Genomic DNA, 12,478 nt, shown 5'->3' on the forward strand with positions numbered 1-12,478 from the left:
CAGCAATCCTTGTCTTGAAGGGAGGGCTCCCCCCACCCCCCCCCCACCCCCCACAATGTTCCTATAGCTAACGATGTCAGTATTTTGGGTACCACCCCATACTTTCAACCTTCTTTTCTATCCTTGAATAAAAGGGCTAAAGACAGGTTCCCTCAGGAGGAAGGTGAACCTGGGAAAGGGCCATGAGGTGCCAGCTTCCAGGAGGACACCGATGTTACCCACCTAAAGCCTGGACCTCCCAGGTCACTTTCCTAAGGCACCAGAGTGGTTGGGTCAGCCAAAAGATACACAGCTGTGACTCTGGCATCACTGAGTGAGTGACACAGTGGTAAGGAATGAAGGTCACGCAGCAGGGCACAGAGTGGGAAGGCAAGTGTCAGTACAGCCATGACCCCAACGGCAGTCTGTCACCTTGTCCTCCTTATAGCTCTGCTACTTTGGGTCTGCCTACTACTGGCTACAGTGTCTTTCCTTTAAATTCTCTTACTGTTTTTTAAGTATTACAGTACTATTATAGCATCAAGTTAGCAAGAACAAACCCAAAAGTCACTAAGTGGAGACAACAATATAACAATGTATATACCAATATAAGACATGGGATCATTTGTAAGCAGCGTCAGGATTAGACGATGTTCTTGAATAGTACCCGTTGTATTTTGATCATTTGATGGGTTAGGGGCATAACTTGGTGGGAGGGTGCCTGCCCTGTGTCTGTAAAGCCCTGGGTCCAGTCCCCAGCCAGCATGGAAAGAGGTTAGCTTAATACACTAGCCAGAAGTCTGTAAGCTTCCCTTACTTTCTTAGCCTCCTCCTCCATCATCGCATTTAACACTTCGACCTCTTTCCGTCTGTTCTCACGGAGGAGAGTGGCGACTTCATAGTAGCCCTGGCTGCGCTGTTGATCGTCACACTTCTGCTTATGTAAAGTCTGAATCTGCCAGTCGGCATTCAGGCAGGCTTGCTCAGCCTTTGCCAAATTGTCCTCCATCACCTAAGAAAGAGTAAACTTCAGAAAGATGTGGGCATCCACCTGCTGTATCCAAGAATCTACTTAGCCTGGGTGGGTGTTTAAACAAACTGACTTTCTGGCCCCACCATAAACCAGTCAAACCCATCACTAGGGCAGCTGGTACTTTTTAAAAGCTTTTAGAGCTGACTATGGTATGTGTGTGTGGCGAGGGGCAGGGGAGAGGGTGCAAGTTCAAGGCCGGTTCATGCTTAGGTGGTAACTAAACCCTCTCTTCACAACAGCAGCACTAAGCTCCTGAAGGGACGGACTCTGCTTCACTGAGAACTGCCAGGTTAGAGAAAAGGTAAGATTCAACGGCTTCTGGTTTTAACACCCGGAGAAAGCAGTTAGGAAGAAAAGCCTTTTCAGATGTACAGAACCTGGGAAGAGAAACAAAACAGTATGGTATTTCGGAGGAGTCAGCTAAGGGACGGGTGCCTCCATCAGTTCTAATTTTTAGAACAGTGCCAGCCTGCGACACACCCACTTAACATTACGTTAAAGGGATAGCAGAGAAAGTTCTTCCTCAATGTCTCTTGTCCCATCTCAACCCTCTTCAGCTGATACTTCTGAAAGGGCAGTACACAAGAAATGCAGAAAATAACTGGAAATATTTCCTTAAGGCCTCAACAATACACAGCACCCTCAACTCTGCCGTAACCCCTCATTTCACGCCAGTGTTTCCAATCCTGAGTTACTGGGTAAGATGCCTTGGAAATTCCTGTACGCCTGGCAGAGCCGGGGATTCTGCAACTTTTATGTTGCCCAGGACAATTCCAGAGAACACAGGAGTGAACAGTGTGGACCTTACTTAGTTCTTCCATGCGTTCCTCTATGTCTCACTGTCCTCTCACAGGGCATGTAAGACGCACATCACCGACACACTCAGTACCATGAACACAAAGCCCTGCCTGGGACATCGAAGGACCCAGACTAACAAATAAATGAAATCACTGCAATTTCAAAAACTTTCAAACGTGTGCTCTCAGAAGTCCAGCTTGAAGCTCACGGCGCATGTAAGCTCACGCACGACACGTGAGCAGGCTCAGCAGACTCACCCTCTGCGCCCTTCTGCTCCCCATCTGGCTGTTTTCTAGCAGCTTCTGGAACACATGTTCTTCGAGAGCCGCTTTCCGCCTATGGGCATCTGTATCTTCTCGGATTTCTTTGGCAACAGCCTCTTGACTTGTAATAAGATCCTGTTGAACACAAAGGGACTTTGCTTTGTTCAGGCCCCCAGGTCAATGTAACTTTCTCATTGTCAAAGTAAAAAAGGAAACAGGGGTGACTTTGCTGACAACTTCAGGGTCCCTGAAAAGTTACCATAGAAACACAGAGAATGGCAAAGATGCTCAGAATCAACTCCTGAATTCTGGAAGGTAACAGAAAGTGTGTGGCATGCTGTGGAATATGTCTCAAGGAGAAGGCGTCCATTCCTACCCTGCCCGCAAGCTCCCCATCAGCAGCCTCGGCAGGACACCTGTGTAAGGTGGGAGTCGAGGTCTGAGTGCATAAGGAGGGAGTCGAGGTCTGGGTGTGTAAGGAGGGAGTGGAGGTCTGAGTGTGCCGACCTGAGAGGTTCCACGCTCTCTGTTGTCAGGGAGACTTCGCACAATCAGAAAGTGAGGCTGACGCTGGCAGCCTTGCTAAATGCTCAGCAGAGATCCAAAGCTCTCAGATCGCATGGCATTTCATTACTTGGCCATTGAAATGAATAAAGCACTGAGTCACGCTATAGCACATTATGCTAAGTGAAAGAAGCCAACCTCAGAAGCCGCTGTATAGGTGGTACATGTATAGGGGATATCCACGATTGGCAAACCCATAGACAAGGGCACCAGAGCAGTAGTTGCCAGGGGTAGGAAATGGTATGGTAGCTGGGGCATGGGGAAAGCAAACAACCGTCATGATGATAAATCTATGGTAAAGAGGCAGAATACAGACTGTGTGCCAGCCGACTCTCCGACCGATGCTGAGGACACCCATAGCTGTGCTTTAGTTCAGTGTTGGGGCTGAACCCAGGGCCTGGGTCTTCTACCAAGTGCTCCATCCACCACTACACAGAGCCCCAGCAGTTATTTCTTTTTAAGATCTATTTTAAATTGTGTGTGTGCATGCGTGCGTGCGTGTGCAGTGCAGGTGTCCTCAGATGTCATGGAACTGGAGTTACAGATAGTTGTGAGCCACCTGATAGCTGGCATGGCTGCTGAGAGCCTCACTTGGGTCCTCTTCAGGGTAGCCATGCTCTCAACCACCACGCCACTCAGTGTTAAAACTATACGATGAAAATCCAGTCCCCAGGAGTTCTTTCTTTAAGGCATTTTTATTTTACGTGTATGAGCATTCTGCTTGCACGTATGTGTGTGAACCTTGTGTATACAATGCCCATGGAGGCCAGAAGAGAGGGTTGGAGCCCTGGAGCTGGGGTTACAGATGGCAGTGAGACCATGTGGGCACCCTTAACCACTGTGCCATTGATCAGGCCCTGGGACATACTTTTTGATTTGGAGATTTTTTTTTTAATTATTATTTTCCTAGTGACCTATAAACAGCTTAGTTAATAATTAGCTAAAAACATTTTCAATTACGTGCAGAAAAGGTACATATATAAAGATGTTTATTGCTAAAAATTATAAATCATTTACATTTAAGACTTATTATTTTTAGTTATGTGTATAGGTGTTTTGCCTGCATGTATTCATGTACACCACATGTGTACACACAGAGCCTGCAGAGGCAGAAGAGGGCACTAGATTATCCGTCCTTCCACTCGGGAGGGAGCTGGAGGTGCGGATGGTTTTTAGGTCCTGTGTATGTGCTGGGAACTGAATCTGTGTCCTCGGGAAGACCAGTCAGGCCTCTTAGCCACTCAGCTGTCTCTCCAGCCCAAACATTTATGTTTAAATAAGGTATGGTTCAATCGCAGCTACCACACAGGCTGACTATGAAGATCCACAGCCATCCAGAAAGAGAACTGCAAAATACTCTTTAGTAACTGTACTAGCTATTTTTGTGTCAACTTGACACAGCTGGAGTTATCACAGAGAAAGGAGCTTCAGTTGAGGAAATGCCTCCATGAGATCCAACTGTAAGGCATTTTCTCAATTAGTGATCAAGGGGGAAAGGCCCCTTGTGGGTGGGACCATCCCTGGGCTGGTAGTCTTGGGTTCTATAAGAGAGTAGGCTGAGGAAGCCAGGCGAGGCAAGCCAGTAAAGAACATCCCTCCATGGCCTCTGCATCAGCTCCTGCTTTCTGACCTGCTTGAGTTCCAGTCCTGACTTCCTTTGGTGATGAACAGCAGTATGGAAGTGTAAGCCGAATAAACCCTTTCCTCCCCAACTTGCTTCTTGGTCATGATGTTTGTGCAGGAATAGAAACCCTGACTAAGACAAATTGGTACCAGCAGAGTGGGGTATTCCTGTGACAACCTGACCATGTTTTGGGGAGGACTGTGGAAGGACTTTGGAACTTTGGGCTTGAAGATCCATTTGTTGTTGAGAGCTCTGTCAGATGTTGTGTAGGAGCTTGGAAGATAATGTTGAGAACAGTGCAGAAGATGGAGGTCTGGTTTGTGAAATTTCAGAGGGAAAATTAAAGACTCTTTTCAGGGCCATTGCTGTTTTGATTGTGAAGATTTTGTAGTTCTGGTTAGCTGGGGCTGAAGAATCAGCTGTGATTAACAAGATACCAGAACTACTAAAGCAAAAACTTTGCATTACTGGGACTATTGATGCTGGTTAGCTGGAGCTAAGAAATTAGCGGTGATTAAGAAGAGACCAGCATCGTTGAGGTGACATCTTCTGGGAAGTGTTTTCTGAAAGCACAAAGAGGCTGTGTTCCAGAGATAGCCAAGGTTGTACTCCTTCTGCAGCGGGACTTGGTAATGTGTAAGGGTCACCCAGGTGGTACTGGTTTTGAAGGTATGAAGGGGTCATGCAGAGCAGCTGAGGCTCGGCACTGTGAGAGGCCATGGAAGGCCATTGGTGAAGGTGCAGCCTCAGTTGTAATTGAAGGCCCAGGACTGAAGGGGTCATGCAGTGTTTTGGAGATGCCAGTACCATGAGATGACCACCAAGAGCAGCAGCAGCAGTGGAGTACAGGCATCTGGAGCCCAGAGGACGACGTGTGTGCTACAAAGGGCATGGCTGGAGAAGTGACCCAAGCCCTTGGAGGAGCCCAGAAGATCGTGAGTTGGATCCCAGATGTTGGACAGTTGGAGAATGATTTTTGCTTTGATTGTGACTGTGCCCTGATATTTTCCCTCTTGAAGGAAGAAACTGTTTTAGTGGAGCCCACAGTTAAGAGACTTTTAATTGTAAAAAGACTTTGGATTTTAAAAGAGATGGATATTTTAAAGAGATTGAAAATTAAAGAATATGTAAAGACTGTGGGACTTTTAAAGATATTTAGATCTTGGGGATGAATAAGAATGTAAGGGTTGAGGCTTACTAGTGATGTGTTTGTGTGTCAAGTTGACAAGGGGTCAATTGTACTAGCTATTTTTGTGTCAACTTGACACAGCTGGAGTTATCACAGAGAAAGGAGCTTCAGTTGAGGAAATGCCTCCATGAGATCCAACTGTAAGGCATTTTCTCAATTAGTGATCAAGGGGGAAAGGCCCCTTGTGGGTGGGACCATCCCTGGGCTGGTAGTCTTGGGTTCTATAAGAGAGTAGGCTGAGGAAGCCAGGCGAGGCAAGCCAGTAAAGAACATCCCTCCATGGCCTCTGCATCAGCTCCTGCTTTCTGACCTGCTTGAGTTCCAGTCCTGACTTCCTTTGGTGATGAACAGCAGTATGGAAGTGTAAGCCGAATAAACCCTTTCCTCCCCAACTTGCTTCTTGGTCATGATGTTTGTGCAGGAATAGAAACCCTGACTAAGACAGTAACAAAATGTTTTTCTCAAATAAAAACTTGCATTAACAGCTCTTTTCAATGATAAAATATATACCCTAACTCTACGTCTGCTGACTTAACTCTAGATAATTCTAAGTTAAAGCAGCTCCCATTTCTTGCTTTGTGCTCCTTCAACCCCAAAGGTTCAGGGAATCTCCCTATGTGAGCACTCAGCACTCAGCACTTCAGGTTTGGGAGGCTTCTGGAGTCTGACACTGAGCAGGTGGGAAGGGGTGTTTTCAATCACTGTCACACAAACACAGGGGAGCTTAGCAAACAGCAAGAATGAGATCTTGAGGCAAAACTTGGGCTCAATCTGGTACCACGGAAATGTGGCCACACTGTTGGGGAACCAGGAGTCGAAGCATTACACATATGCATTCTGCCATTTGCTAAGTTACACGATATTCTGCGTAAAGGATAAAGAGAACGAATACTAGAAACCACAAGGGGGTCCAGCCTTGTCCACAGGTCAGTCCAGGGGCTGAAGGGCAGCGCTTTCCTCCCTTCAGAGAGAGCTGCTTTCTACCTTCTCATAAAGTCGCTTTTGTGCTTCGAGTTCCAGCTGCCTTATTTCCAGGTCTTTGGCTGTGGCAGCGATTTCTTGATCTCTCATTTGTACCTATGGACGAAGCACAGACTGTCAGGACCCGAATACCTCACAGCATAATCTTTAATAGGGGCAGTGATCTTGTAACCCGACACCCACAGAGCACTACCAACACAACAAGCAGGAACTGGGTTGGAAACTGACTAACTGGCAACACAGCAGTGCTCTTTTGGAATCCAAGGCTAAGCTGGGTTAAGCTTATGTTTTTTTAAACAGCAGGCACAACCGCCATATGCCCATGGAGACAGACAGATGAGCAGGTGGCAGCTTGTCCCCGTTACAGTAACCAGCTCCCAGCTCCAGAAAACCAGGCAACTGAAAGTTGGGCTGGAGACAAACAATGTTTATTCTTATGAAAATAGCATGTTTAATTAAAAATGAAGCTTCTACGTTGAAGTTCCCTGTGAGCTGATTGTCAGTCTGCTCTCTGTGTGGAGTGTTTACCGGGAGCTCGCTGTCCCCATGGCTCTAAGATGGGCGGGATGAGGCACTCCCCACAGAATCTTCCCAAGCCTCTGGCTGCCTACAGACCCAGGTGTTTCAGGGGTGGGAATCAAGTAAAATATGTGGATTTGGAAAACAAAACTACGATCAATTATCCATCCTCATTGATTCTTCTGGCAAGCACTGAAGGACTGAGTCAGTGCCTTAGTCACTACCGAGCATTTCCACTGTTGACAGACAGCGCACTAGGAACTACTTGTAAGGGAAGAGGCCGTAAAATAAGGGCACGGTAGGACGCAGACTCAGATTCAAGGGGTAAAATAAATGGTCTGTAACCGACTATGGGGAAGCTATGGGGAAAAAGTAGCTAAGGTGAGGTCTGAGTATGCAGTCAGAGTCCTGGGGGCACAGAGGGGAAGGCTGCAGCCAGAGTCCTGGGGGCACAGAGGGGAAGGCTGCAGCCAGAGTCCTGGGGGCACAGAGGGGAAGGCTGCAGCCAGAGTCCTGGGGGCACAGAGGGGAAGGTGAAGCTGGGCACACCACCCCACTCTGTTGGGGATCCAGGAACAGAGCTAACTTGATTATGAATTTTCAGAGATAAGCAGCTATAAAAAAAGATCACGAGTTTGTGAGCAATGTCTACAGTCACGTGCACATGTCCCTGCTGGAGCTGGGGCAGTCTGGGCTATGCAGGGGCCTCTCTACTGCTACTGAGAAGAATCAGGATGCCTTACTGTATGTCAAGAGGATCTGGGATAAAGACACCTGAGTTCTGCACAGGGATCACTTTTGGGAAAAAACACACACTTTTTGTTAAGAATACAAGGCTATTAACTTGATTCACTATTGAGGTAATTTAAAAGAATTGTAGCTTATAAAAGCCAATTAAAATTAATTAGCCTTAAACAAAGCAAGAGTATTAAATTAAATCCTTTACAAGAGTTAAAATTTAGTATTTTATCAAAACTAGATTTTAAGCTTTCAAAATTAATGCATAAATTTAATATACTAATGAGAATTTCAATTAGATGAGAGAGAAGATTCAGAAAAATAAAATTCTCTGTTGGGAATATAAGTATTTGAGAATACTGAGATAAAGAAAGAGGAAGAACAATGAGTGGCAATGAGGTGAGAAGCTCCCAGCTACTGGACTCATTGTGGACAAACAAAGCAAGGGAGAAGATGGGCTCTACAGACCTGTCCAAGCAGCAGCAACCCTCAGTTAGCAAGGGACTTCGCCAATACTCAACAAATGGTGTCGGGACAACAGCCTGCCTTCTGGACAGAGGTAAGCGTGCTCCCTAACTCAACCTTAGAGTCTGTTTCCAGAGTCTGACAGGCTCTGGGCTGGAAACCTTTTCTACTGAGCACCAGATAGCAAACACTGTAGGCTTGGAGGGTCACAACCACCTGCCTTCTAAATAATTCTAAAATCAAGATATAACACTATGGACATTTCTAATAGGCAATAGGTAAAGACCAGCTGAAAATATTCACAACACACAAGGATTATTATCCCAACCACACACTGCATGGCAGCCACCAGCTATGCGTGACTGTTGGGTAAAAAACAAATTGTAAAGGCAAAGGAGCGCTGGCTGCTTAGAACGGTCAGGGTTGATCTGGAAGCACGTCTTCTTCAGAGTAACCTGGATTTTAGTTGTAGGAAACGGTTAATTACATAGTCTTTTTGTATGTTTCTACGGGTGGAGGAGTAACTATCTTTTAAGTTTTCTTATGTTAAGGTAAACTTCCATTTGCCTTCTGTTTTTGTGTGCCATGGCTAATTTAATCCTTTGCACTGGGTGTCTGGGTTACGTGTAGTGACTGTTTTACAGATGGTACTATGTTGTACATTCAAGATAAAAACTACTTAAGGCACCGGCAAGCGCAGACACCTCAGCTTTAGAAATGCGGAGGCGCGGAAGGGCCAGCTCTCTAACTCCAGATGTTCTATGCTGGAAATTGTCTTTCTATTGAGCACATGTGGATGTTTAAAATAGAGAAGTCTATTTCCCTGACACACTTTTATTTCTAGAGAAACAGACGTTAAATTGACTACTTTTCTTGGTCTAAGACTAGGTGCCTGTTTAAGTCCATAAAACTAAGGGAGCCGTTTAGTGTTCACCATGGACACTAGCATCTTACTTAACCTGAAGGTGTTTGTTAAATGAGAATGAAGATTAAGATTAAAGCCGACGAACCTTTCTCTCAATTTCATCCTCCAGCCTGCGTAGCTCCATTTCCCGTTGATCTTGCTGAAGCTTCAGCAACCGTCTCCTTGCTGCGTCCTGTAAGTGTATTTCCTTTATCTCCAGGTCTCTTTTCACAGCAGCTAGCCTGAAAAACAAACTGTATCAAGCGCTCTCCAACACACCTTTGATTTCTTTTTTTTTTTACTGAGTGGCCTGTGCTGTTTGGATTCATTGTATCCACTTCAACACAGCTGTGTTTACAATACATAAACGAAGTCCTTACTCAAGGAGGTGGTGGTCATCGGAATTGGCCACACCCTTTCAGACTTGACTTCCAACAGTCTACCTGTCAGCTACTTTCCCAGTGCTGGGATGGAATCCAGGGCCTCCTGCATGCAAGGTAGGAACACTGAACCAAGCTGCAGCCCACCCATCGCTGTCAGAACATTCCAATACAAGGGATACTCTTCAACAGGAGGAGGGTGACCATGCAGTGGCATCACACATGGTACCCAAGTCCCTTCCAGTTTTAGTGGACACCATTAGTTCTAGAATTGCTTTAAACTGTGCATAGAAATAAGAATCAATAAGTGTCCAGAATCAAAACATGGAGAGAAGACAGTTTCCTAGGCTGAATGTGGAGGCTCTCACACTGTTGCCTCAGGGGGAACTGACGTTTCCCTTAGTACTAGAGAAGCTGGGGCAAGAGAGCTCCTCCTGTGCCAAGGTTCAAATTCTTAAAACTTTATTGATTGTATGTATGAGTGTTTGCCTGTATGTATGTATGTATGTATGAATGTTCACCATGTGCATGCCCGGTGCCTTAGAAGTCATAAGAAGTCTTAGACCCCTAGGAACTGGAGTTAGAGATGGCTGTTAACTGCCTTGTGGGTGGGTGCTGGGATCCAAGCCCAGGTCCTCTAGGAGAGCAGCAAATGCTCTTGACCACAGAGTCATCTCTCCAGGCTCTTGTCAAAGATCTTGTTTGTTTGTTTGCTTTGAGACAGGGTCTCACTGTGTAAACCTGGCTGTCCTCGAACTCAGAGTTCCACATTCCACATGCCTCTGCTTCCTAAGTGGGGGGATTAAAAGCAGACAACACACCTGGCACTGCCAAAGCTCTAAATGCACAAGGAGGAATGATTTATGTTTCAGTTTGTTGGGTCAGAGTTACGTTTAAAGCATAATTTTAAAAACCACATTGCACCAGAAGTGGTTTTCCAATCCTCTTATTACAAAGCATTTCTGCCTACCATAAAATGATTTTTTTAAAATAAAGACCAAGTCTTACCCTCTAGCCGAGGCTGGTCTAGACGTCTACGCTGAAACCCAGATTAGCTTTAAGAGCCTACCAGCCCAGGCTATTAGGACTACAGGCATGCATTATGCCTGGTTTAGAATGAATATTTCTAAATGTTTTAAAAAATATTAGAGCTCATATTACTTCTGAAAATTCTAGCTAAGGGATGATATTCAACGTTCCTTTAGAATTAACTTTACTACATGGAAGATTTTTTTCAGTGGTATATATGCTTTTTATTAATTCATATATTTGCTTAATGGAAATTATGCTGGATAACTTTATACAGTGTTTAAATATGAAAAGGAAATGGAACTTATCTGACTTCCATTCTAGGATTTCCACAGCAGTAGACTATACCTGTGTCCCTGCTGTGCCATTGGGACTACACATGTGTCTCTGCTGGGCCATGTTAATGGTTCCTGTGTTTCTGCTGGGCCATGGGGACTGCACCTGTGTCCCTGCTGGGCCATGGGGACTGCACCTATGTCTTTGCTGGGCCATGAGGACCACACCTTTGTCTCTGCTGGGCCATCTTCTCCTCTTCTTGAAGAAGTAGCTCTCTTCTTGTCTCCTCAGCTCTGCGGAGCAGCTCTTGCTTCTGGTACCATGCCTCGTCCTTAGCTCTCTGCTCATCCACTTCAGCTTGCATATTTTCAACTGTCTGCCTTAAGTAGATACAATATTTACTATTATGAAAATGTAAACAAGACAGTAAAGTAATTTAGTTCAAAACAACCAAGATACAAAATCTAGAACCTGGTGCAAGTTCAGTATGTGGTTTTATTTCCAGACATAGGAGAAATTAGCCATCTTTGAAGACATCTCTGTCCTTCAAATTTGGATTTGATACATGTACTGTATAATTCAAAGTTGTATCTCATAAAAACATGTGCTTGGGGTTGGAGGAAAGGCTCTGAGGTTAACATCATGTGCTCTTCTTGCAGAGGGCTTGGTTCCATTCTTAGCACCATTTCTGGCAGCTAATAACTACGTGTAATGCCAGACGACCTACCCGATACCTTCCAGCTTCTCTGGACACCTGCACACACATAGTGCATACAAGCCCATGCAGGCACATATACATACACATAAATAAGACAATCTGAAGACACAACCTTTCCTGTTTCTAATGTCTCACTCTTGGAAGAACGATTATTCTCTGATTACCTCTCTCTCAAGAAGTCCAGTTCATCGTTCCTTATCCTTTCCCATTCCCGTGTCTGGTAGTCCACAATGAACTTTGGATATTGATTAAATATAGGGTATTGCCCTTTCGTCAGTGCAACGAAAGCATCCAGCATGCTCTTTGGGTGGATATCAGCAGGCGTGCTCTCCATGAGACGATAAACTTCTCGAATTACAACATTTATGTCCAGGTTATTCCGATGGTGAAAAAAATACTGTAAGAAAACTTGACGTTCACATCAAGGCTTACCCAGCAAAGGCCACTACCCAGACGGAGCAGTAAAAATGAGGACCATGAGACATGGAGACACACATGCTAGGGAAGGGAAGCAGACAACTGCCCGAGAGGACGTTATGGGAAAACACTAGCTAAGTTGAGGCCTGCGCTATGGAGCCGGAGTCCCAGGATCACAGCGAGGAAGGAGACGCCCTGTGGGGGTTCAGTTACAGGGCTTGTTTGCTTTTTTTTTTTTTTTTTTTTTTTTTTGTATTCTGTAACAGTTTACACAAGCCTGGAATTTGCTACAAAGCCCAGACTAGCCTCAAACTTGTGATCCTCCTGCCTCAGTTTTCCTCAGGCTGACTTCACAGGTCGCACATCTGTAACTCCAACACTTGGGAGGCAAAGGCAGAAAGGCCTGCCCTGAGCCTCATGCTGGCCTGTGTAACAGAGGGAGTTTGAAGTCTCCCTCTGGGCTATAAGGTCATGACAAGACACTGTCTCAGAAACACGAAAGCGGCCAAGCCCAGTGGGACTCTAAGTACTTACTAGTCTACACACATGCCAGCCACTCACAGACCAGAGGGGCCACTGATGAGACCATTCAAACAGCAGC

At 45.5% G+C, this 12,478-nt stretch overlaps 1 protein-coding gene across 4 annotated transcripts in view; it reads right to left on the bottom strand.

The window, feature by feature from the left end:
• Positions 1–12,478, bottom strand: part of Tbc1d31 (TBC1 domain family member 31) — a 63,968-nt gene that overhangs the window by 7,085 nt on the left and 44,405 nt on the right. For 2 of the 4 annotated variants that reach the window (XM_029469732.2, XM_021184041.3), the window contains 6 exons: positions 11,625–11,857; positions 10,970–11,122; positions 9,164–9,299; positions 6,435–6,527; positions 2,068–2,208; positions 797–991 (listed from right to left, as the gene is read on the bottom strand). In XM_029469732.2, the coding sequence (XP_029325592.1) occupies positions 797–991; positions 2,068–2,208; positions 6,435–6,527; positions 9,164–9,299; positions 10,970–11,122; positions 11,625–11,857 (951 nt within the window). The remainder of the gene's footprint in view (positions 1–796; positions 992–2,067; positions 2,209–6,434; positions 6,528–9,163; positions 9,300–10,969; positions 11,123–11,624; positions 11,858–12,478) is intronic. The other 2 variants (XM_029469733.2, XM_021184042.2) reach the window with 1 other exon arrangement.

Source organism: Mus caroli, unplaced genomic scaffold (genome assembly GCF_978045245.1).
Source record: "Mus caroli unplaced genomic scaffold, Mus_caroli_1 scaffold_16, whole genome shotgun sequence".
Taxonomy (NCBI): domain Eukaryota; kingdom Metazoa; phylum Chordata; class Mammalia; order Rodentia; family Muridae; genus Mus; species Mus caroli.